The sequence below is a fragment of the Daktulosphaira vitifoliae genome, unplaced genomic scaffold (assembly GCF_025091365.1).
Source record: "Daktulosphaira vitifoliae isolate Bord-2020 unplaced genomic scaffold, ASM2509136v1 Scaffold_1, whole genome shotgun sequence".
In the NCBI taxonomy this organism is placed as follows: Eukaryota; Metazoa; Arthropoda; class Insecta; order Hemiptera; family Phylloxeridae; genus Daktulosphaira; species Daktulosphaira vitifoliae.
In genome coordinates, this window is record NW_026099572.1 from 63,573,268 (window position 1) to 63,599,622 (window position 26,355).

General features: G+C 25.4%; 3 protein-coding genes across 5 annotated transcripts in view; 2 read left to right on the forward strand and 1 right to left on the reverse strand.

The window, feature by feature from the left end:
• LOC126893623 (uncharacterized) overlaps positions 1–12,420 on the forward strand; it is a 15,790-nt gene extending 3,370 nt beyond the window's left edge. For 2 of the 3 annotated variants that reach the window (XM_050663996.1, XM_050663998.1), the window contains exons 7-22: positions 109–246; positions 666–722; positions 830–882; positions 1,134–1,440; positions 1,720–2,020; positions 2,374–2,719; positions 4,990–5,087; positions 6,000–6,314; positions 6,379–6,671; positions 6,893–7,336; positions 7,403–7,777; positions 7,846–7,992; positions 8,070–9,007; positions 9,797–9,995; positions 10,517–11,013; positions 11,952–12,420. In XM_050663996.1, coding sequence (XP_050519953.1) covers positions 109–246; positions 666–722; positions 830–882; positions 1,134–1,440; positions 1,720–2,020; positions 2,374–2,719; positions 4,990–5,087; positions 6,000–6,314; positions 6,379–6,671; positions 6,893–7,336; positions 7,403–7,777; positions 7,846–7,992; positions 8,070–9,007; positions 9,797–9,995; positions 10,517–10,993 — 4,488 coding nt within the window. In that variant the 3' untranslated portion in view covers positions 10,994–11,013; positions 11,952–12,420. The remainder of the gene's footprint in view (positions 1–108; positions 247–665; positions 723–829; positions 883–1,133; positions 1,441–1,719; positions 2,021–2,373; positions 2,720–4,989; positions 5,088–5,999; positions 6,315–6,378; positions 6,672–6,892; positions 7,337–7,402; positions 7,778–7,845; positions 7,993–8,069; positions 9,008–9,796; positions 9,996–10,516; positions 11,014–11,951) is intronic. The other variant, XM_050663997.1, reaches the window with a different exon arrangement.
• Positions 12,421–15,899: 3,479 nt separating this feature from the next.
• On the reverse strand, positions 15,900–20,483 carry LOC126895675 (endoplasmic reticulum chaperone BiP). Its single transcript, XM_050667820.1, has 5 exons — positions 20,325–20,483; positions 20,045–20,191; positions 18,063–18,294; positions 16,596–17,996; positions 15,900–16,520 (listed from the first exon to the last, which is right to left on the reverse strand). The coding sequence occupies exons 2-5, from the start codon at positions 20,179–20,181 to the stop codon at positions 16,308–16,310; spliced, it is 1,983 nt and encodes a 660-aa protein (XP_050523777.1). The 5' UTR covers positions 20,182–20,191; positions 20,325–20,483; the 3' UTR covers positions 15,900–16,307.
• A 247-nt stretch (positions 20,484–20,730) lies between these two features.
• On the forward strand, positions 20,731–25,606 carry LOC126895677 (pyruvate dehydrogenase E1 component subunit beta, mitochondrial). Its single transcript, XM_050667826.1, has 8 exons — positions 20,731–20,921; positions 20,982–21,041; positions 21,702–21,908; positions 22,787–22,894; positions 23,305–23,412; positions 23,542–23,722; positions 25,006–25,239; positions 25,296–25,606. The coding sequence occupies exons 1-8, from the start codon at positions 20,880–20,882 to the stop codon at positions 25,439–25,441; spliced, it is 1,086 nt and encodes a 361-aa protein (XP_050523783.1). The 5' UTR covers positions 20,731–20,879; the 3' UTR covers positions 25,442–25,606.
• Positions 25,607–26,355: the final 749 nt, after the last annotated feature.

Sequence of the window (26,355 nt, forward strand, 5' to 3'; positions counted from 1 at the left end):
TTTTTTGACTTTATTAAGTATCAATGTATATCTATAAATAATAAAATGAATATTATGTTTTCTTAATATATTAGTTATTCATGTGTTAAATGGTTTTTTTTTTTTTAGGAGAATTATGAACAAAAAGAATTAAATCCAGATATAACTAAAATTGAGCCTGAAGAAAATACAATAAATAAGTATGAAGAAGAAGATAATGCTATGGATCATTTGACTCCTGTTCAAAAAATTTATGCTTCAAATAGAGTAAGGAGTTATAAAATTTATTATTTTGGTTATGTATATTAAGTTTATCAAATCTGATATTTTTTTAATAAGTAATATTTAAGCAATTGATTGTTTACTTGTATAACTATTGCTTATCTATTAAGTCTTGTCAATATCAGTACTACCAAGTATCTAGTAGTTAAATTAGTTATTTTGTCATTGGAAAAATAGGTTCTTCCAAAAATATACTTGATTTTTTATTTTCATTCTAATTATTTAAAACTAGTATTTTGTCATAGGTTTAAATTAGTCTAGTTTCAATTACTGAAATAACTGAAAAAATATGTTAACGTTTTTAGGTGTCTTGTGAAATTAAGCTGTTATTTAAAACATCTTATTTGTTTTTTTAAGTGTAAAAAAAAATTATTTAATATAAATGTATATATTCTAATTTTTAGAAAAAAGCACATGAATCTCGAACAAGTTTAGAAAAATTTGCAAATAAAACTGATCTTGTGAGTATTAAATATTTAAAAAAAACTTAATTTTATATTATTGATCAAATCTTGGGTGTATAATTTTCTTTGTGGATAATAAAAAAAATTTTTGTTAAATTTTCCAGCCCTTATATAATCAACCTTCAGATGCAGATATTTATCATGAAAACCGTAGAAAGTAAGTGACTGTTTCATTAAAAATAAATTTTCAATAAAAATTTTATTTAACAAAAAAAACTGGTCTTATGTAATATGCGCTTCATATTTTTTTGATACTATCTTCAAAGTTTCATTTATTTACCAAGTATGATGGCCATTATTTTACATTAGATTAATCACTTGGCCCTCTATTATTTATTTTGAAGTGAATTTTTCGCCTAATAATTAAATTAAATTCATTTTTATTAATTATCCATTTTATTATTTTAGGTATGCAGTATTTAAATCACGATTATTAGAGCATTTAAGAAAGAAAAAAATGGAACAACAACAAAAGAAAACTGAAATTACTGAAACTTATTCTAAACTTTATAAAGAATGGATCCGTAGAGTAGAAAAAATTGAAAGTTCTCAAAAGAAAAAATCTAAAGAAGCTAAACACAGAGAACTATTTGAAAAAGTTTTCCCTGAGTTGAGGAAACAACGAGAAGATAAAGAGAGATTTAATAGAGTAGGAGCTCGAATTAAAAGTGAAGCAGATTTAGAAGAAATTATGGATGGGTTACAAGAACAAGAGGTAAATATTTAACAATATCACTTCTATGTCTATTTTATTATAAAGAATGTTCTAGTAAAGATAGTGCACTTTGTAGTCATTCTAAAAATTGGTAAAATCCAGAAAGTTATTCTGAATAAGTTTTATATGTTGTTATTAATTGCTGAATAAATTTTTTTACTGTCTAAGGGAGGTTGTTATTTTAAATGTGTGATACTGTCATAATAATTTATGATTTTTGACAATACACAGTTATTATTTGTAACATACTTCATTTTAAATGTTTGAAATTTATATTAGATGGAAGATAAAAAGATGAGATCATATGCTGTTATACCACCATTAATGTTGGAACCCAATGAACGTCATTTAACATACCTAAATAACAATGGACTTGTATTGGATTATAAAACAGAATATAATGAAAAGAAATATGTTAATATTTGGACACAACAAGAAAAAGATGTATTTAAAGATCGTTTTATTGCTCATCCTAAAAATTTTGGTGCGATTGCATCTTATTTGGATAAAAAATGCCCAGCGGATTGTGTTAAATATTACTATCTAAGTAAACCCAAAGAAGAATATAAAAGACTTCTACGTATGTTATATTGAATTTTTTAATATTAAGTATAAATTCATAATTTAATTATTATAATTCTACAAACTATTTCACCAATATTATTGTATTATAGTTTTTATGAAACAATTTTGTGCAAGAAGTTAAATTTAACTATGAAAATATTATTAACATTTATATATTTAAAAGCGACCTTTGAATTAATTACCTTTAATTTCTATTTGTATAGTGAAGGAAATTTCTTGCATCAAGTTACAGTTAATTTTAGTTTTATTTTTGAATTATGAATTACTATTAAAATATTTTTAAATGTTAAAAGAATTTTTTTTATACTAACAAACTGTATTTTATTGAAAAATTTGAATGAAATATAGGTAAAGCAAAATGGCAAGCTCGACGTCGTACTGCTCAAAGTAGAACTCCTGCTTCTAGCTCCTTAAATTCATTAGATATACTTAATTCAACATCAATTGGTGTAACTACAAGGCTTCAAAGGGAGCGTCAGGGAAGTGAAGCTGCATCCTCTAATGTAACTAATACATCTGTTGCTCAAAATCATTTGCCTGATGCTGAAGAAACTGCTACATCTATTAAAACTCCTATTGCTAATGAACAAGATTCTAACAGTGTAATTGATAATCAAATTGCACAAAATATCAAAGGGGAATTAAATGATAGTGTATCTAATCATACAAAGTCACCTGTGCCTTCTCATTCTAAGTAAGGTTTTATATATTAAGAAAACACAAAATTCAAAATGTTATATTTTTTTACTAATTAAGTTGATTTTTTCTAATTTATTGGAATTATTAGCAATTTATATACAGAGTAATCCACAAGATTTTGAAAAATCTAAACTTTTACTCTACTCAATATTTTACATTACTTTTAGCTTTGATACAAAGTTGAGAAGGTATAACTTTTACCATGGTGTGTTTATTTATTTATTGTTTTATGTCTGATACTACTTTTTCTCAGCTATTACTAAACTGATATTATTCGAAGACAAGTTGAAGACATTACTCTCTAAAATTAAAAAAATTTTGACTCGTAAATGAGGAAATTACAATTACAATTTATAAAATTGATAAATTTCGACATTATTAAAACTTACTGAGAATTGTTATAAAATAGATGAATCAAAACAATTTTTTTTCTATAAATATCTTAAGTTTTTCCTTTTCTTTAGAATTTTTTTTGAAAATCTGACCCTTACCCCTACTTACTTGGGAAATACAAAATTGCTACTTTTTTTATGAAAACTTAAGCTTTTTAATTTGAATTTTAAAAATGTTCCAGAAATACTTTAAGCATCAAACATAAGTTTATTTAAAGCTTGTTAACTTAATGTTTAAAAAAAAAAAAAATTGTGACACCTTATTACCATGTGCACATATCTGATGAAATTAAACTAAAAATGTTATTGTATAAATTATTACCATTTTGTTATAATTTTCTATTTCAATTTTTGTCTATATTTTAAATTTAGTCCTGTAGTAGGGAGGGGGTAAATACCACATCTAACCTTTTATTTACAAAAAAAAATTATAAAACTGATTTAAGTGTTTGTTATAAATATTTTCACGGAGAAAATTTTTGTAATTTAACAAATGTATTAAAAAGAAGTCTGCCCTTTCCAAAAAAAATGCTCTGGCTACCTATAGTTTATGATAAATTGACTAAGTATAAGGTGATTTATAGTATAGTGACAAAGAATAGCCACTTTTAACCACTTCGTTTTTCTTAAAATAATAAATTCATTTGAAATGTTAAGAAAATACTTTTTAGTTTCATATATTTCTTGATTATTATACTTTAAATTATTTTTTTTATTAATTATTATACTTAATAATTTATAAATTATTAAGTATTTCTTTTAATTCCTCTTTTATCCCTTTTAAAGTTATTAACTTAATTTTTTTTAATGATAACGTACATATTTAATTAGCTTATAAAATAAAAAATAATCTAATTAAGAAAATGACTGTTATCAACTTTTGATCCATTATTTCAAAATTATTTTAAAATATATATCGGTTTTATATTTTCTCTGTAAAATTAAATATCAATCAATTTCATATAAAATTTATCTACTATAATAAAAATTATTCATGTATTATACTTATGGATAATAAAATATCTAAAAATTAAACACTATCTACAAGTTTGCATCATAACATTTTTTTATGATGCTGTTTTTAATCACTATCAGATATTATAATATAATTGTCACGTCCCTACTATGTTGGTTTTTTCTTTTAAAATTTATGCATAAAAAATGAACATAAAAAATATGTCATTACAGATAAATTAAGAAAATATGTAATTAAAAGAAACCAAAAAAAATTGTTAATATTATTTGTATTTATGATTAATTAATTATAAGTAGTTCATCATAATCAAACACTCTGTATATATATCTCTTTTACATGACATTAAATAAGTTGATTAAATACTATATTCAGTTGTTGAATATTACCTATGAAATTCAATTAACATAATAACTAGCTAACAATAACATTATTAACCTCAATACAACAAAAATTTCCCATAAAAATAATAAATAACACCCGACCTGATAATGAAATATATTAATTTAACCATTTATTGGTAAGAATGTTGAGTTGGGTCACAAAAATCTAATTTTTAGTTTTTTCAATTTTTGCACTAACGTGAATAAAGAATACTTAATCTAGAAAAGTTTCATTTATTTAGCTTTTATAGTTCCTCAAAAGAGTCATTAATTTGTAATTAAATCATATGAATTACCTGAAACTGCACCTGCCTTTTTAACTCTGTCAGTAAAGCTTTGGTCCTTTGTATGTAGTTGGTGATATTTGATTCAGTGTTTTGAACTAAATAGGTTTTCCTATCTTTCTTAACACAAGCATAGATTTACAGAAAAGAAGTTTAAGTTAAACACAGTAATTTTGTCTTCTGTAAAAGTTTAAAATAATAATAAAAAAATTAATAGTATTTTCTCTTGACAGTGAAATAAAAGTTGAATCTAAGAAAAAAGAAAGACGAAAAGATGATAAACAAAAGGAAAATACCAGTACAACTGATGATGAATTAATGGATTCCAGGCGTAAGTAATAATATTTTTATGTTACTGTAAATCAAGGGTTGGATTAATAATTATTTTTAACTATATTATAACATTATCTTATTATTAAACTGTTAAATGATATTCAACATTTAAACATTATTGAATTTCTATGTTTATTGTATTTAATATTAAAACTATTCGATTTTTGTTTTGATGTTAAAAAAGTTCAAAATATAATTCTCTGCCCTGAGCATTTTTTTTATATGAAAAAAAGACTACTTCTTTCTTACATGAAATTGTTTTAATATTATATTTGAAAATAATTTATATTTGTTTTAATAAAAATTATTATGTGTATACTTTGTTTAACAACAATACCACATATTTTGGTTTTTTGATTGTTTTGACAATTTTTTTGTTTCAAACATAATTATAACATTTTTTTTCTTTCTGATGTAAATTGAAATTCTATAATAATAATAATATGACTGCTATAAGTCTAAAATCCTGGAAAATTTGTAATCAAAATAATTATAATTACAATGGTTGGTGTTATACTTGGAAAATCACTCTTGAATTTCTTCCTTTGGACAAAGGGGCTTGAAATAGAGGTGTATTTTGAGTCGATTCCCGCTTATTTCCAAAATACTAATTAATAAACAAGTATTAATAAAAATAACATTGGGGGTTGAAGAACTAAACATACTTTTCATATATATATGAAGAATGAAATTCCATACTGGACCCTCTAGGTCAAGTATACAATTTTTTTTAATTGGCTGAAAAATAATGGATTTTAACTATTATTTATTATTTAGTACTGTAACAAATTTCGTGATTAACATATTTTATAGTATATTAATTATTTATTTAACAAAAATATGAATTTCATTTTTATGATATTAATTATTTCAATCAATATATTTCAATAATTGGGTTTCTTTTATTCAGATGAAAATGGAAATAAAGTAGATGTTCCAAAAGGAATATGTGCTGTTTGTAAAGCAGAGAATGTAGCATGTCCTAGAACTTTAAATCCTTCAGATGCATCCCAGTATGGTGTTAAACCTGAAGATATCAAACCTGGGTCAAGAGTTTGCAATACATGTCGATGTAAAGTTGTACGATCACAAAATCGCCGTGTTATTTATTGTCCTTTACCATCTTGTCCGACTGTTCAATCGAATACAAGAAGACCTGTTAAAAGATTACGTCCTCTACCAGCTAAATGGAGTACTGCTCAAGATATAATCGCCTCTGAATTTCGTAATAATTCTACATAGTATATAGTATAATTAATTATATCTTATAAATTTCATGTATTTTGTAGAAATTAGCCAAAGTACCACAAAATGTTGCTCTGCTTGTTTTAATCGCATTCAAAGACGTTTAATGGCACTTGGTGTTGTTGGAACCACAAATAATATTAATACTGATTCTCTTGATGGATGGACTGATGAAGAAACCAATGCGTTAAAAAAAGGAATACGGGAACATGGAACACGTTGGAGTGAAATTAGCAAATTAGTTGGCCCAAATAAAAGTCATTATCATTGCAAAGAGTTTTACTTCAGTTTCAGAAAGAAGTTAGGCTTAGACCTATTAGTTCAAGAATACAAAAAAGTAATTCTTAATTGAAAAATAATTTTATTTTTGCCCTTTAAACTATAGTAACACCTCCTTTCAACAGCCTTTATTAGACATAAATCTCTTTTTTAAACAAACAATTCTATGGTCTTTATTGTTTTTATAGTTTAAAATTAACTTTTATTAAACAAAAACCTACCCTCCTCTTTTTATTGAAGGGATATTCCACTGTAATTAATTATTTTTTTTATTATTAGGCAAATGGAAGTGAACAAAAACCAGCTTTAACAGATGAAGAAGAATCAGGTTCAAGTACTTCAAGCTGTGATGAAACAAATCTTGTATTGTGTGATAGTGACACCCAGAGTGCACCGTCACCAACTAATACTTTACCTCAATCTTCTCCCAACCGAGAAACAAATAGTCCAAGTCAAATTAAGTTAACCTCTAAAGAAACACAAAATGATACCGAGTTAAACAATCGTTCTCTTGTTGGAAAAGAAGATTATGATAGTTCTGCTACAGAGACAGCTGATGAAGGAACTGGGGGAACTGCTGAAAATGAATCAAGCGTTTTACAGCATAATTCCATTAATGAATTAGAAAAAAAAGATAAAAATGTAACTGACATCAGTGTTTCTGATATACTTTCTGATGTAATAGAAAAACAATTTACAAAAGAACATGTATCTAATCGTGAAGTAAGTGTTATATTTTCTTAGTTTTAGTTCATTTTTCTTACTTTTTTAATGTAATTTCAAATTTAGAAAGAAAATGGATCTATGCCAACTATATCATCTATTCTTTTGGATCCAGAATATCCTATCAAAGATCGTAATACAGGATCTAATAATATTGAAATTAAACAATCAATGGCCACAATATCAGTTGTTCCATCACCTAGAGAACATCATCATAATAAAGATAGCTTAGTTGTTTTACAAGTTCAGTCTTCCAAAGCCCCTGATATAAGAGTGCCTGAAGGTGTAACTCTTGACTTAAGTATTAAAAAGTCAAGAGAAGAAGATTCTTATGCTGATCCACTTCCAATTAAACATGCACAACCACCACCTCCTCCAGGCACCATGTATAGACCACCACCTACTCAGATACATGAAACTAACAATTTTTATTCCCCTCAGGTAATTTTGTTATAACTTCAAAGATTTTTTTTAATAACTAACTACTAATTATATAAAAATCATCGTAGTATGCTGAATTGGGAAGAAGTGGAAAGCAAGGTGAAATATATTGGACAAAAATATCACCATCCAACAATCATGTAATGGTACACCCATCACAGTCAGTTCCTCATGTAACTGTAAAACAAACATCTCAAATTAAATTGCCTAATAAGGTTTTAAATTCATCTAAATTTTTTTTTTTTTGTATAATAAATAAATTTATTTTATATTTTATTTTAATACATTTTAGGTAACATCTCCACAGCTTACTATTGCCAATGTTGTATCATCAAAATTATCCCCTAATATGTTGAATAGTTCAAAAACAAGTGGATCTATTATGCATGGTACTCCTGTTTCTGCTGCAACTTTGTATATTCCTCCACAATCTAACCGTTATTCTCAATCTTCCCAATCATCTGGAGGTTCTATTACTCAAGGAACTCCAGTTCATCAACGTATGTTGCATAACTCCAGTCAAAATATCAATCCAGATTATTATCAAAAACGCAGTTCCCAATATCAATCAAGACAACCACATTTTAGTGAACAAAGACAAATTATTATGAATGACTATATAACATCACAACAAATGCATTCAAATGTAACAGCTCAGTTTCCTCGAGCTCAAAAGCCTCCTGTTACGAGTTCATTGTACTATCAACCAACACGTCAAGGAGTTATACAGCGACATAATACTGCACCAAAAGTAACATCTCCTCAAAGTTATCCACCTGGACACGAAGCATTAGGATCTCTTGTTGATGTAGCAATTAGACAACCTAGTCTACCGGTACCTTTAACTCATTCAGATGATAGGCATAGAGAGCCAGAACGTTTTGTAAGAGGATCTCCAGTTCCAAAAATATATAGAGAACAACGTCATGAGCAAATACAACGTGAACGAGAAATAGTTGCTCAAAGGGAACGTGAAATGCAAGCAGTTGCTCAAATTCGAGAACAGCAACAAAGAGAACAGTATTTACGAGAAAAACAAATGATGCATCATAGACTAACACCAGAACAACATTCAAGAATGGTAGCTTCTTTTCAACAACAGCAGCGACAGCAGGAACCTAGAGAACAACCTAGAGTCATGCAAATACCATCTACTGTATCTTCTTTTCAACAATCTAGATCAAATACACCAGTTTCTAGAAATCAAGAACCTCCTTCCAATATACAAAAGTAAGTTTACATAATAAACTTGCTTATATATTAATTTAAAAGCATGTTTTTCTTTATAAAATGCCAATATGATAATGAAATGATTTCTCATGTTTTCAATGTCTTAAATTAGAAATTATAGTTTTTGATTTGTACAGTTTTTATCAAACATCAAATAAGCCAACAATAATTTAGGCATTGGTTTAGATACCAAGACAAAAAAATTATTTTTTTAATATTTGTGGAAAATATAAGTTAAATACAAGTCCTAATTATATGATGAAAAAATTTACTAAAATTCTAATTAAAATATAATCAGGTAAACCTAAAGATGCTTGTTATAAAAATAAAATTTAGAAAAACATTTTTCTATTTAAAAATTTTAATTTTTGTGACTTAGTAGTTTTTCCATGTCGTCGCCTCAATTGAAATAATAAATTACACATTTAAAAAAAAAAAAAAAAAAAAAAGGATAATATTGGATTACACCTTCTTTTATTCAAATATTCTAAGTATCAGAATTATTTTGTTTATCTTACAAAATTATATTAATGCTTATTACCATGCTGGTTTTTTACTTGTTTTTGGTAATAGTCTTATATTTAAATTATATCTATTTTTCTTTTTTTACTATTTCCAAATTATATAATCTCGTAACTTAATTGTTTTTTCTATACATAATTATTTTATTTAGTTAACAAAATGAAAGAAAGAATAGTTGGTATTATAATCTAAATATTAAACTTTTAATCATTTGTCAATAGTTATTATATTACCATTTCTTAAATGAAATTGAATATTTTTTTTAAGTAGAGATAATGGTGCTGCTAGTGGTAGATTATCAAGACAAGGTATGGAACATGCGTTGACTGCAGCTAATCTAATTGATGCTATTATTACACATCAAATTAATCAGAGTAATGATGGAACTGGCCATCCTTCAAATGCTGTACCTACAAGTAATCATACACATATACAACAGCCAAGAGCTGGTGATAAACTATTTCAAGTATGTTTGTATTTTTTTAGTAATTAGACTAAGAATTTTTTACTATCTTACTGTTTGATGATTTTTTTGTACTATAATTGAACAAATTTTTTATGAACAAGCATTATTATTTTTTTTTTGATCTGAAAGAAAAATATAAGTGATTAACAAATTAAACAATACTGATTCAAAGTTAAATCTGTATTATGCATTCTTTTAGATATACATCATATATGCATATTTTTTTCTTATCTAACTTTTGTGTTAACTAAAAATATTAAAATAAAAAAAAAATTATATTTACAAGAATTCTTATAGATAATTTATTTCCTCTTTCCTATAGACTTACAAGACTAAACTTTATATTATATTCTAAAATTTAAAAAGTTCCATATAATTTATACAAAATACTTTTATAATTTTGTTTGAAAGACTTTTTAGATTTTAGTAATGGTTATGAACTATATTGAAAGCTGGAATTAAAATGTTGATTAATAGTTTTTTATAAATACAGATTGTTATATAATATGTGTGTTTTTCAGGCATTTCCTGAGGCAAATGAAAAATCAGCTGTTAAGACTAGATCTAGTCCCGAGATAACCAACCGCCAAGGTGAACCATACCAATCAGAACATAATTTTAAAGAATATCCATCTTATATGTTAGCTACGGGGTTTGAACCTCATACATGGAAACTGCGCCGTGCTCTTCAGCAAAAAGAATGTGAACAACAGTTAAAAGATGATAATAATCGTGTACGTTTTTATCCAACTCAAGCAGACATACCATTGTCACCACTTGATTATGTTAAAAATAGAATAGCTGAAGTAATGCGTACATCTGATGATGACAACAAAAATGAACAAGCATATACCTATCCATTTTCAGCTGCCATCAATATGTCTTCATCTAGTGTTACCAAAAATAATGAGACATCGGATACAAATATTGGTGGCGGTAGTGGAAATAGTGGCTCATTACTGTCCAACCAGTATGAACCAATGTCAGATGAAGACTAATATCTCTTCCACAAAACAGGGTATGATTATGTTTTAACAAGATTTTTATAAATAAAAATCTAGTCTTTAATATTAAAAAATAATTTTTACTCAAATTTGTTCTTTTGTGAGAATTAAACTATAATTTATGTATGAAAATCATTAGTATTTTACCTATATAAATAAATAAGGTAATAAATCATTATAACCACAGTTTAAATAAAAAAAGTTGTCACTGTACTTCTTATTATTACTCAAAAATTATTTTTTTACAAAATTTTATGCCTTAAATTAGTTATTAAAGTTATTTAGATAATTATTTTGTTGACAATTCTATTTTGAGTAATAAAAACATAAGATTCAATAAAAAAAAATAACAATTGGATTTTGAATGTATGCATATAATTACATTAAACATTAGAGAATAATGACTACAGTATTATAAATTTGTAAATTGTTTCACCATCTACAGTATGTATACACGCGTGTTTTGTGTGAGTGTGTATTGATCTATTTTAATATAATTTTTTAATAATATAAATATTGATTTCTTAAATATGAACACAATAATTTTGCTTTATTAATTTTATTTTAAAATATGTTTACAAAATTATTTTTAAAGATAAATATTATAAATATTTCAGTAGAATTTGCACTTGTAAGTTCTTAAGCAGCAGTGTAATTTTATGTACATATTATTCCTAAATTTTTGAAATTATACTTATATAAATATTATTTTTCATTAACGTAATGCATTCCAATAAAAAAAAAATACAATTTTTTGATATAACAGAATATTTTATATATTTTGCTTATTTTATTAAGAAATATTAATTTTATTAAAAAAAACTGTGTAGGAGCAATTTTAACTTAAACATTTTTTTTATAGCTATGGGTTTAACATATTAAATTTTCAAAAAATGTACAGTGACTAAAGTTTTTTGATGTATAATTAACAAACTTATATTTTGCATTATAGTTTCAATAATATTACCTGACTGTCAGAATTATTCAAATGATATTGTGGTATTTCTTTTTAACTTCAGTGAATCTACCCATTTGTGTCTAATATGTAAAGTATAATGTATGATATATATTGTTATAATTATTATTATTAAATAATAAATGAGTATGTTTAAGATGTAAATTCCCTCCAATATTTGTTTGTAAGCATGTATATATAAGATTAATAAATATATTACTTTTGTAATAATTTTATTTATTTTTTAATATATTCTTTTTTATTGTTGGACATTAGTATTTAATGGTAATTGTATAAAAATTGCAATATTTTTAGTCTTGTATTAACAATATTTGTACCGTGTAAATTTATTAATTATGTAAATTTAAGGACATTTTAAATTTAAATACCTAACAGTTGTGATAAATATATTGACCTATTTGTAGGTATTTGTTATCCGAATAAATAATAAATGTGATGCAACGTATCATTCTTGTTTTTATTCGTATTTGTTGAGAATTTGAGAAATGTACTAATTATTATGATTTACTTAAATATTATTAGCATAGTAGGCCAAAACTCAAAATTTATATTTAAATATTAAAAATGTTAATGAATAACTATAACTTAATATGTGAAAAATTATTGTTTTTACTAAATATGAGTTGCTTAAACGTAACAGATAACAGAATTTTAAAATAGAAATTTAACTACAAATATTTATAAAGAATAATTTTTTAAATAGAATATAATTTATGTGTTTCTTAAAGTATTTGTTATTTGTGCTCTTCTGTGTGACTAATTTAAAAAATGTAATGATTTTAAAAACTTCAAAGTTGAAAGTGTATAATTTATTTAGAATGATAAAATAAATTATACAAATGTGTTTCCACCAGTAGTCTTTCTTTTAGGAAAAATTAATGTTTGTCAATATTCATTATTTTTAGTAGAGTTCAAGGATATATTTTAGAGTATCGATATGGTACCGAATTTCAGGGTTATTATATAAATATCGAAAAAAAAATTATTTTAATGTTTTCAACAATACCGTTTAGTTACAATTTATATTAATCAGGCTATAGTATACCAACCAAATCGGATAACAATTTACAAAAAACCCAGCACGGTGGGGACGTGGCAAAGTTGGGTCAAGTATAATGATATCTGACAGTTGAAATAACTACTATAAAAAACGCTTCGATGTAAATTTATAGATAGTGTTTAATCTTATAAAATTGGTGGATTATTCTAAAGGCTACATGATCTATTTCCTTATTTATACCCTGATTACAAATTTTATGATTTATATGTGTAGTATATAAATAAATGAATATATATAATATAAAGGGAAATAGTTTTATTTAAAAAAAAGTATGTTGAATGAAAAAGATATATAAATAGTATTTATCATAAAAAAATTGTATTGATCCATATATTTTTCAAAAAGTATAGCATTATAAAATTAAAAAAATAAAAAAGAATTTTTTAGTAAATTTGGTGTCCGTTTTCACCATGTAAACAAAATAAAGTCAGAAATTTTCTTTTCCATAATAAAATATATTACATAAGCTTTAATTTAAGATATATATAAAAGTGTCAGTATTTCCAGAATACTTTCAATAGTTAAGTTGAAATAGTTGTGAGTTTAAATCCCCCCCCTGTGAGTAGGTAAAGGGTCAAATTTATATAAATAATATATCTAAAGATAGGTAAAGACATCATGCATCTATAAATTAAAATTATATTAATTTGGTCATTTTTCAAAAAGTTATGGCAGTTTTAAGTAAAAAAAAATGGAAAAATTAGCGATTTTTAAATTTATAATTTTTTTTTTGGAAATTTCCCCTGATTACGGAGAACAATTTAATTTTTTTCAATTTTTGAGGGTAATGTCTTCGACTAGATACGATTTATGATATTTTGACGTATCGTTGAAAGAAATCGCTTTGGTGAGAGCTAAGAAAAAGTGATTACAGGCTCAAAATAAAAAATAAAAAAACACGTCATAGTAAAATTAATACCTTCTCAGCTTCGCATCGAAGCTAAAATAACGTTATGACACTATCGCTACCATTAAAATATTGATGCTTACTATTTATTTAAAATAAAACCTATGATTTTTTTCCCCAAACATAGTTTAAGTGCATAATTTTAGAAATTTAATGCATATTCCAAAATTTTTTCAACACCTAATTTTAGTGCGTGTATTCAGGGCAGGGTGACCGGCCTCCTTACGTATCTGCATGTCTTTTTTTATAGTTAAATAATAAAATCTTAACTAGAACTTAACTTAAATCCTAAGTTAAGATGGATTCCTCATTTCCAGTTCTTTTGTATCGTTGCTGCCCTGAAGTAATGCCTAACGGCAGTTCACAATAATGCCTGGAGTGTAAAAAACAAGTTCCTTTGTATCGCGCTGGTCTAATTTCCTTCGCTATATTATTAGGACAACGTAAGATCCCATCCCTCCCCTTTTTATTAATTTTTAAGTCTATTATTCGCGCAAAGATTGACTACGGTTCCTCTCTATTCTCTAATGCATCCTTATGCCATCGTAATAGCACAGACTATATGTCTTATGTCTGTATATATTTTCATATAGTCTGTGGTAATAGGCTTCATTTATTAACGGCTTCGTGCTTACGATCAATTTTAGGGACCCTTCCACCATCCCCTGTCACAAGCCTTGAATTTGAATCCGTTCGCCAACTCATGCGATATGTCCCCAAATCTCTTTCTTCAGATTTCAAAATTCTTTCAAATCTTCTTCTCTATTTTCTTTACTTTTATTTATCAAATTCAAAAGTCCTATAGTTGTCTACTCATTTATGACTGCCCCTACAAGGCTTTAATCCTCACCCCTACTATTCATGTTGTATCTAATTTCCTAAGTTTCTCGTTTTTTAACTTTTCTTTGCCCTTTATTAATAATTTATTCTTATTACACTAGTATTATTTTGACTGTACCGCCTCCACACTAGCTGTTGGCGATAACGGCACTAAAATGATACCATAGAATAATAATTAAATAAACAAAACACTGTATTTTGTTTCCTTTTTATATCGTAATATATATATATTAATATTTATATTAAAACACAAAATAGTATTAAAAATAAAAAAGGAAAATGATACTGGAAGCTGAGCTCCTTGTAACATCACACAATTTATTTTGAGCTGAAAGTAACAACAATTGATCGCATTGGATTTCGTATCACCGGCATACAAGAAAACTTTTGATTGAAAACTGAATTGTTTCATAAAAACAAAATACTGCACGTGGGTTATGTTGAGCAAACATATTCCAACAAAACAAAAAAATCGAACCTAACAACTATAATGCACATTGTACATGAACAACACTGGCGGGACGCTATCTGAACTGATAACTCCGTAACATAACCACCCGTTACCAAGGTAGCTACTCTGGTACTAACAGACGGTTTCTTTGGCGTGTGCTCGAACACCTATAAGCTTTCATTTAATTTTTACTGATGGGTCACCATAGCAATCAAAACAGGTTGTGCTTATTACATACCAAGTCTTGATATCTCTATACCCATTAACCTGTATCCCCCTTTTTCACTTTCATTAATGAATATATTGCCATTGTTAATGCACTACTCTACATATCCGTTTCTCAAGATACCGCTTTTCTTATATCCTCAAATTCGCCAGGATGTCGTTTGGCTATAAATACAAATTCTATTGATTCTCTTACTTCCTCTATAATTCTTTCAATTATCCTTTAAGCTACTAGACATTTTAACCTCTGGTAATGATGTTCAATTCTATCGGGATCTTTTATAACGAGTTTTGGCTAAGAACGCATCATCTTTTCTACGTAAATTCTTTATTTAACATAAATTATAAAAAAAACTACATTAATTTCTATATATATATCACTTCCTAAATTTTGAGAAAGCATGTGAAAATGAATATCAAATTTTAATGAAAACGCAAAAATTTGTGTATGATAAATTTTGTTTTTATTAAGATTTTTAACTATTTATATATATATATATATATATAATATACACACACATATTTATATAATATGTGTATGTGTATTTGTACAAAAATGTATTATATTTAATTAAATTTTTTACAATTAATCTTTTTTTTAAATAATAAACAGTTTGAAAATGTATTAATTTGTAAATAAATGACACAAAAAGTAAAAAAAAAATTAATTATAAGAAACAGTTATTAACATCATTTATAAAATGATATAAATAAATTATAAATTAGAACAAAATAAAAAAATTTAATATTAGCTAACTGTAACCTAACTGCTTTAATAATCTTAAAAGAATAAACTTCAGCAGCCTGCAGCAGTCTTATATACAAGATTCTTTAGGGTATTATAACATCTTAAAGTTCATCTTTTTCAGCATCACCGGCTGGTGGGGGAGGTGGTGCACCACCAGTACTAGCATACAGTTTCGATATTATTGGGTTTACAACACTTTCTAATTCAGTTTTTTGTTGTTTATATTGCTCAGGATCAGCATCTTGATTTTCATCAAGCCATTTGATTGCGGCATCAATGACTTCTTCCATTTTAGTTTTTTCTTCATCAGATAACTAAAATAAAACAATAATTTACAATTCTTGGTATATTTATTATAAATTACAAATAAAAATAATAGTTATACTTACTTTGCCTCCTAATTTTTCTTTATCTCCAATTTGATTCTTTAATGAATATGCATAAGATTCAAGTTCATTTCTAGATTCAACTCGTTCCTTTAATTTCTTGTCATCATCAGCAAATTTCTCCGCATCTTTTATCATACGTTCTATATCATCAGGAGTTAGCCTGTTTTGGTCGTTGGTGATAACAATTTTTTCTCGATTACCAGTTCCTTTGTCTTCTGCACTAACTTGCAAGATACCATTAGCATCAATCTCAAAAGTAACTTCAATTTGTGGTACCCCACGAGGTGCTGGTGGAATGCCGGTTAAATCGAATTTCCCAAGTAAATGGTTGTCCTTAGTCATTGGTCTTTCTCCTTCAAATACTTGAATTGTAACAGTATTTTGATTATCAGCAGCAGTTGAAAAAATTTGACTCTTTTTGGTTGGAATAACAGTATTACGAGGGATTAACTTAGTCATTACACCACCGACAGTTTCAATACCCATTGTGAGTGGATTAACATCCAAAAGGATGATAGCATCAGTATCTTGCTCACCAGATAAAACTCCAGCTTGTACAGCAGCACCATAAGCAACGGCTTCATCTGGGTTGATACCTCTAGATGGTTCTTTTCCATTAAAATATTCTTTTACTAATTGTTGGACTTTTGGTATTCTTGTACTGCCTCCTACTAGTACGATTTCATCAATATCTTTTTTATTCATGTCTGCATCTTCCAATACTTTTTGCACTGGTTTCATTGTAGATCTGAACAAATCCATGTTCAATTCTTCAAATTTAGCTCTTGTAAGGGGCTCAGAAAAATCATGCCCTTCAAAAAAGCTTTCAATTTCAATACGCACTTGATGGCTAGCAGATAAACCACGTTTAGCCTTTTCAACTTCACGTCTTAATTTTTGTACAGCTCTTTTATCTTTTGTAATATCTTTGCCGTGTTTCTTTTTGTATAATTTACAGAAGTGATCCATAACTCTTTGATCAAAATCTTCCCCTCCCAAGTGAGTATCACCATTTGTAGAGACTACCTCAAATACACCATTGTCAATTGTCAATAATGATACATCAAAAGTACCACCACCCAAATCAAACACAAGTACATTCTTTTCGCCTTCTTTTTTATCCAAACCATAAGCAATAGCAGCAGCTGTAGGTTCATTTATAATTCGCATAACAGTTAAACCAGCAATAGCTCCAGCGTCTTTGGTAGCTTGACGTTGACCATCATTGAAATATGCTGGAACAGTAACAACAGCATGTGTCACAGTTTTTCCTAAGTATGCTTCAGCTGTTTCTTTCATTTTTCCTAATACCATAGCAGAAATTTCTTCTGGTGTAAATACTTTAGAAGTGCCCTTAGTAGTCTCAACTTGAATATGAGGCTTAGAATTTTTATCTATGACCTAAAATTGTTTTTATATTTAATCTATAAAAGTGAATAAATTATTTTATAAAAATTAAATAATTACCTTAAATGGGAAGAACTTAACATCATGCTGGACATTTTTGTCAGACCAGTCACGTCCAATTAGACGCTTAGCATCAAATACTGTGTTTTCAGGATTTGTTGTAAGTTGATTTTTCGCAGCATCACCAATAAGACGTTCACCTTCTGCTGTGAAAGCAACATATGATGGAGTGATTCGGTTACCCTGGTCATTAGCAATAATTTCAACACGTCCATTTTTATAAACACCAACACTAAAAAATTAATATTAAATTTAGTTATTATTTACAATGATAAGAAATAAAAATTAAATATAACTATTATATGATGCATTAAAAGTCCTATAATATACTTAATGATCAAAAATTTGTGTTACAAAAATGGTGAGGAAGTTTAAGTTTCATATAGAATTTCCACAATTTCTTTAACACAAATATCTGATTACATGGTATATTAAATAGTAAAAAACTAAATTTTTCTTATATATATCACAGAATAAAACCTTACTTATGTTACTGCTTATAACAGTAGCAGTTATGTTTTTATAAAGGTGAAAATAAAAAATCATAAGATAATAGAGTTGGAGAGCCTATTACCAAAAAATATTTAGGAATATTAGGCAGGAGGTTCTAAATACACCTAATCCTTGCCTTTATTATTAGTTTCTTTTTGCTATTATTTCTTACCTTCTCAGAATAACAGCTCAACTGTACAGTAACAACAGTAGTAAGTTTTGTATTAACTTCAATGAAGAAAATAGTTTAAGATACACTTGGAGAAAAAAAATTGTGCTATGATTTTATTATTAACAGATACCAGTTACAGGTAACCGAAAAAAAAAGACAACTAATTTTAAGTGGTTAACAATTATTATTTTTTCTTTAATATTCTAAAAAAATTGTTAATTGACAACCATTTTTTATATAACTAATAACCTTATACTCATTAAATAAAATCAGTTTTTACTAGATTAACTCTTTATTTTGTAACAATTTAAAAACCTGTTTTTTTATGTTATCTACAAAATGTAGATTAAAGTTGAATTAAAGAGTGAAAATTGTATTAAATTAAAATTGTTTATAAAATATGTTTTTAATTACCCTACTAATTTTGTACAAATATTTAATTTTGATTATATTTACATAAATATTTAGATTATATTTTTTTTACTGAAAGTACATCTAGTACATACAATATTTAAATTATTTTGTTTATATAAGCCATGTCAAAAGTTATACACAATTTTAAGAAAAAATATCCTGTTACTATAATCTCTTTATAAAATGACACAATATTTTGAATAAATTTACTTTTAAGACTTACTTCAGTCTGGAACAATATATTATTTGTCCTTATAATCATTATATGGAAAAGTAAAACAATAAAAATATATATCAAATAAAATTTCCAGCTGTTAAAAAGGGATTAAGCCGAAAAATAAACTTTTTAACTAATGTTGGACACATAAACTTGACTTGATTAAGCTTATTAAGTTTGAACGAACATTAAAATTTTAAGTTTAATTAAAATTAACAATAAAGCTGACAATAAAACCATTTTGATGTTATTTTATTAGGTATGTGAGACTGTAGTAATGATATTTTAAATATAGTATAAGATAGCAATAATTATATTAAACAAAATTTCAACAAAATGATTATTGGATCTTTAGTTGTCTATTAGATCTGGTTTATCTGAATTACAATAATACTTTTAAAATAATACATAAAATATTAAAATAATATATAAATATTAAATAACTTTTAAAATAGAATAACTCGATAGGCATATCTAAATAATATGATTTAAATTTATGCTCATTTTTAAACCTGAAATGTTAACATCGAAGCATATTTTTAAAGAAAATTATATTGATTTTTTTTATTAATTGAACTTAAAATTTTGGTTAACTAAGGTTAACCTTAGGTAAAATATAATTGATTTTACATCAATAGCAAAACCTATCTATTTTACATTCATATACAAAATTAAATGATAATTTACCATGAATATGTTGTACCCAAATCAATTCCAATAACAGTTCCAAGTTCCTCTTTAGATTTACTTGCATCTTTAGCTAAAATAGGTAATACTAGAAATGAGAATACCCAAATCATGCACAAATATTTATTCCAATCCATGTTAAAAGTTCTGGAACAGAAAATTACAACAATAATTTTAAAATTATATTAATATAAATAATGAAATTTCATAGTATAAACTTTAATAACTCTTATAGCTTTATTGATATTTTGTCATATACTAAACAAATAACACTACTTACATAATAATTATTTGGAAACCAATAAATTAAACTTAAATTTATTAACTACTTTAAGCTTTAAAATATATTACCCGAAACACTACGAAATTTATTTTAATCATAAATACCAAGATACGAGAAATTAGAAATACTAAAACTGATGAATTGATGTCTGCGTTGCATATCTATATACAGTTATACGGACATGTGGGCTAACGTCATTGGCTGACTCTACATCACTTGTCTTCCTACTATTGGTCCACGTTCGATGACGGAAAATGTTAAAAATTCAATAATTTTACATAACCTCAATTTTTTCTATACTCTTTGAATACCAAATTAAATTAATATAACATAATTATGGTATATGATTTTTCTTATCAAAATTATGGATATTATAGTGTTATATCTCTGATAATAATCATATTTTTTGCCCTTGACTACAAAATACTAATCAATTAAGTGCATTCGGTTGATTTTTTTAATTCCAAGGTGAAATTAAATTTTTTAGCACTAAACTCGTTCTGAGAGTTAAAATTATTTGTAAATATCTATTCCTAATTCAAAATAAATATTATGACATTTTCGGTTTCATTTAGCTCACCTTTTGCCTTCAAAGTAATTATAGTATTTCGCCCCTTTTTTAAATAAAATTTCTGTATATGATTGTTTTTTTAGGAATGTGTCAAAATTGTGAAAAGGTCGTTTTCCTCAACACGCGTGTTAGCTAACAAACAGGTCAGTGAGTAAGCTTTTATAAAAAAATAATTTTTAATGTTTTTATTTTAACATATATTAAAATAACTTCTAAAAAGAATTTACTTTTGTTTGTATATTCTAAATCACAAGAAAAATGAAGGCTATTGCATCATTTCAACTTAGAAACTATTCTGCAAATCATAGCCTTTATATTTTTAAATAAAGTTTTCAAACTAGTAAATTTACAAATAAATTTTAGTGTCAATGTGAAGATATTAATTTTACTGTGATGTGTGCGTATTTTTTTAGCTTAAAAATGTATCTTTATTTTGTAGCAGGATTCTAACATCAATACTCTTCAAATAAATAAACAATAAAATGAAATTTAGAATTCTTCTATATTATACATTCAATTTTTATAATTCTCTCCTTAAAAGTCAATTACTTAGCCTTAATTCTCTAGAACCTATAATATACCAATAAAGTGCTATAATATCTCATATTAAACTATTAAAAACAAAAATTTGTAATCTTTAATAGGTAGACTGGCTATTATCATAAAAGTCTATGTTGAATAAGTATTTTATTGTTATTGCATGAATGAATGAATGAATGTGTATTGATTTTTTTTTAATTATTACTATGAACAATAGATTTACAAATACAAATTGATAAATCATCAAATATTTTGTTTTGTAGATGACTGTTCGAGATGCATTAAATTCGGCTATGGATGATGAAATGGAACGAGATGAGAGAGTTTTTATTCTTGGAGAAGAAGTAGCTATGTATGATGGAGCTTATAAAGTATCTAGAGGGTTATGGAAAAAGTATGGTGACAAGCGTGTAATTGATACACCTATAACAGAAATTGGATTTGCTGGAATTGCTGTTGGTGCAGCTATGGTAAATATTAAAATTTGTACTAAAAAAGACAAGATTGATGAATCAAAAATATATATTGGTTTATTGAATTAATTAATAATTTCTGAAGTCTCTCTTACTTTTCATGCTTTAAAATATAATGATAGATGTTCATAACCCTATCAAACTCTTAGTAAATTTCTGTTTAATCATATTTGTTTATTTATTTTTTAAATTTGCATCCATAAATTTGAAGTTAAAGCAATGATTTCAACAAAAAGTGCTGAATAATGTAACCAACATAATTAAATTAATTTTTTTCTAATATTTAATAGTTCCAAGTTTATAGTTAAAAATTGATTTTGAATTAGTTTAATGAAAAATGAATAGTCTGGTCTGAAAGAGTTAGGTTATTAATTTGCAGTTTTTAAATTGTGTACAAAATATATTTATCTTTAATTTTCAGTACTTATTTTGTTGTATAATAACTTGTATATTTATTATTATTATTTATGTATATTTATTATTAACTTTATTTTAAGAAAGTTTTTGTTAAAATTAATAATTAATTAATGAGACCCAAAAATTATAAAAGAATGTAATTGTTTTTGGTATGCTAGTTTTAAAAATTTTATCATGTAAGTTTTCCTACTCTCTCTAATACAAACATAGCTTTTAAGAAAATATTTTAAATATAAAAAGAACATTAATAATAATAATAATTGATGCCTTTATCTCTTAGTTTTTCTATTAAGTTATTTTATGAAGCATCTATATAGTTTTTCAAAATTTACTTCCTAATTAATTTTATTATGTATTAAATAAAAACAAGATGCTAATTAATGTATATTAATTATTTTCAAATAATAGATTGTATAATAGAACATTTATGTTTTATTATTTATCCCATTTATTTTTAGGCTGGATTGAGACCCATTTGTGAATTCATGACTTTTAATTTTTCAATGCAAGCTATTGATCAAGTTATTAATTCTGCAGCAAAAACATTTTATATGTCAGCTGGAACGGTATGTTTTATGTTATTTATAACAATTAACTCATTTTGTTTCTATACACCTGTATGGAAACACATAACACATTTTATAAATTTTATCCTATTACAATGATTTTTGAATTGATACTATAAAAGTAGTTTTTACAGATTTATACTAGAGATTATCTTGGTATTTCATTGAACCATTTTAGTTTTCCTATTTTAAGCTTCAAATTTTAGATAAAAAGAGATTTGCGGAAAGAAATATAATTTGATTTCTTAACAAATATGGGATATGCAATTTATAAAACTCATTTTTATTTATTTATTAAATATTTATTTTATTTTATTATATTAATAATATTATATATATTATCTTTTTAAATTTAAATTGTACTTTATAATTTATTTATTTTGTATTGATCAATTACTATATAATGGTAGGTGAATGTACCAATTGTTTTTAGAGGACCAAATGGAGCTGCAGCTGGTGTGGCTGCTCAACATTCTCAATGTTTTGGTGCGTGGTATAGTCAATGCCCAGGTTTAAAAGTAAAATAATATTTATTTATTTCATTTAGATTTTTATATTATAGTTTTTGTCAAATGATAAGTGCATAGATTTTATTATTATACATTACTATTATATTGATAATTAGTTATTAATATTTTAACATTTAGGTAATATCTCCTTATAATTCAGAAGATGCCAGGGGCTTATTAAAAGCTGCTATTAGAGACCCTGATCCTGTTGTCTTCCTAGAAAATGAATTATTATATGGAAATCAATATCCTATTACTGATGAAGTTTTAGACAAAAACTTTATTTTACCTATTGGAAAAGCAAAAATTGAAAAAAATGGTATTGTATAATGTTTATATCTTAATAGTGTAACCTATTAGGACAGCCTATTAAATAAATTCTTATCAAAAAAAAAAAGAATTTTTTAAGATTGGCTAATTTTAATTATTTATTTATTTTTATAATCTCCTCTTAAGAAGACGTCAAAGTTCAATTTTTCATTTCAATGCGTTTTTAAAGAATATAAATCATAGAGAACTGAGTGGTTTTATAGTAAATGTCGAATTGAACACACAGCAAACCCTTTACTATTTTTAACCACTTGTATTTTTAAATATAAACATTTTATTTAAAATTTCTCGTGAAGGGTTCTAATTAATGTATTTATGTATAATTTGACAGTTCATTATGTAGATACAACTACCAGTCTTCAAGAGTCAAGAGTTTTTTAATATTTATAAAAAATGTTTGTCCTATTGTGATGCAACTCAATAGTTTCCTATTAGTCGATTGCTATAATAAACACTATTGAACTGAAATGTTAACAATATTTTTATATTCAAATTGTTTTTACTTTGACATCCTCTTAAATAAAAATAATTATTTCTATAAGTAGTTGTATAGCATGTTAAAGTATACAGTTCAGTATTTGATAAATACTGTTGATATATCTTAGTTCTTTTTATAAAGAAGTTTTAATAGCAGTGCATTTTGTAATGACCCATTATGAGTAGATGAAAGGTAGAATTTTATTGAACTCCTTCCATACATAATCATTATTTTGTAAAAAAAAAATATACTAACTAGTATAATGTCAGAGCTTTAAAAATATTAGTAATCTTTTGTGCTAAAAAGGTACTTAATTTAATTTGTGAATAAATAGAGAATTTATATAAGATAATAATTATTGTCAAATGTTTTATCTTTTAACTAGTATCTGTTATTTACACTAATTAATTTTTTTTATAGTATTTTCAACTTAAGCAGTTATAATTCCTGAATGAAATTTTTTGTCAAAAATGTCAGGTATTTGCTATGAAATTTTATATGAGTGTTACTGGTATACTTTAAATAATTTTTTTCTTTTATTTGATTATGATCAAATAAAATATTTGGTTATATCCCTTGCTGTCTTATAATTAGTTGAAATATTTTCTTGAAAATGTATATCAAATTTAAGGATAAGAATTCTTCATGGATATTTTTTGAGTTGTTAATTTTGTTCTGATTATTCTCATTTTTAATCATTGTAATATAATATTTAGGTTATTAATACTGTTATTAATCAACTATTAATGAAGATATACATAATATATTGTATTAATGTTTTTTATTTTATAAAGGTGATCATATAACTCTTGTTGCACATTCAAAAGGAGTTGAACTAGCTTTAGAAGCAGCAAAAGAATTATCTTCTGTTGGAATTGAAGCTGAAATTATTAATTTAAGGTCATTACGACCTCTGGATATAGAAACTATTGTAAAATCTGTAGTAAAAACTAATCATATTTTGTCAGTTGAGCAAGGATGGCCCTATGCTGGTATAGGATCTGAGATATCAGCTCGTATTATGGAAAGTATGTTAATATAATTAGAAATATTAATGTCATAGTATATTTTATTCATTTTTCAGGTGAAGCATTTTATTACTTAGATGCTCCTGTTATTAGAGTAACAGGTGCAGATGTACCCATGCCATATGCAAAATCTCTAGAAACTATTGCATTACCTCAATCCAATGATATTGTAGAAGCAGCTAAGAAAGTTCTTGGAATGTAAACTGACTACAAAAAATTACAAACAACATTTAGGTGCAATTCACTACTTTCCTTATATTTGTCTTTATAAAAGTAGATCCCAACATGTGTAACTGTTAAATTATAATGAATGTTAATCATTTTTTGTTATAACTAAATGTTAAAATAAACTTTAGTATGAACCTAATAGTGCATATTTTTTTTGATGATACTTATTGTTGTTATTGGTATTGTCAAAAGTGTAAATATATATTACAAGGTATCCTGAACAGAATTAAAGTAACATTTAAAATTAACATCTAGAACTAAAAATGTAATGACCATTCTTTTGAATGCATTAAAGGTTACTATAGATTTCAAAAATCTGTAAGTATAGAGCTATTTATTCTTAATTTTTTAAGCAACCATGTTGAAAATATAATAATTTTCTAATTTTAAATTAAATTATAAGTGCCCCATATACAATTATGTTTAATAATTAATTAATCAAACAATGTAACACAAGCAAATAAAATTGTATTAATAATTATAAACTGGATTTATTTTAGTTATTAAAATATATAAAAGCATAGAATGAAATGAAATCAATAGAAAATTTTATTTTTATCATTACACATTTCTCATCTGTGCTTCTTCTATGATGCAGTTTTTAAAATATATATAATTCCTAAAATATTGGTCCAAGATGTTATCAACTAGTTAATTTATTAATTAGTCCATTTTGAAACATTTAAGATAATTAAATATGTATATTATCACTAAAAAAAAATTTATATACTTGTAGGTGATATAGGGTGGATTTAAAAGTATTTTGTCATTTATGAATCAAGAAATAAAAAATAATAAATTAAGCCAAAAAAATGGTCAACATTAAATCAATCATCTGTATATATAGGGAATTATAAAAATTAATTTAAAAGAATTTTGTGTCGCCTG

What these genes read in the sequence shown, in the direction of transcription:
- LOC126895677 (XM_050667826.1), top strand. Translation starts at nt 20,880, where the DNA reads ATGACATTTTCGGTTTCATTTAGCTCACCTTTTGCCTTCAAA. An exon ending in TTTATATGTCAGCTGGAACG is followed by an intron (nt 22,895 to 23,304) that starts GTATGTTTTATG and finishes ATATAATGGTAG; the next exon opens with GTGAATGTACCAATTGTTTT. An exon ending in AGCAAAAATTGAAAAAAATG is followed by an intron (nt 23,723 to 25,005) that starts GTATTGTATAAT and finishes TATTTTATAAAG; the next exon opens with GTGATCATATAACTCTTGTT.
- LOC126895675 (XM_050667820.1), bottom strand. Translation starts at nt 20,181, where the DNA reads ATGGATTGGAATAAATATTTGTGCATGATTTGGGTATTCTCATTTCTA. An exon ending in TTGGGTACAACATATTCATG is followed by an intron (nt 18,295 to 20,044) that starts GTAAATTATCAT and finishes TTAATTTTTTAG; the next exon opens with TGTTGGTGTTTATAAAAATG. An exon ending in TTAAGTTCTTCCCATTTAAG is followed by an intron (nt 17,997 to 18,062) that starts GTAATTATTTAA and finishes AAACAATTTTAG; the next exon opens with GTCATAGATAAAAATTCTAA.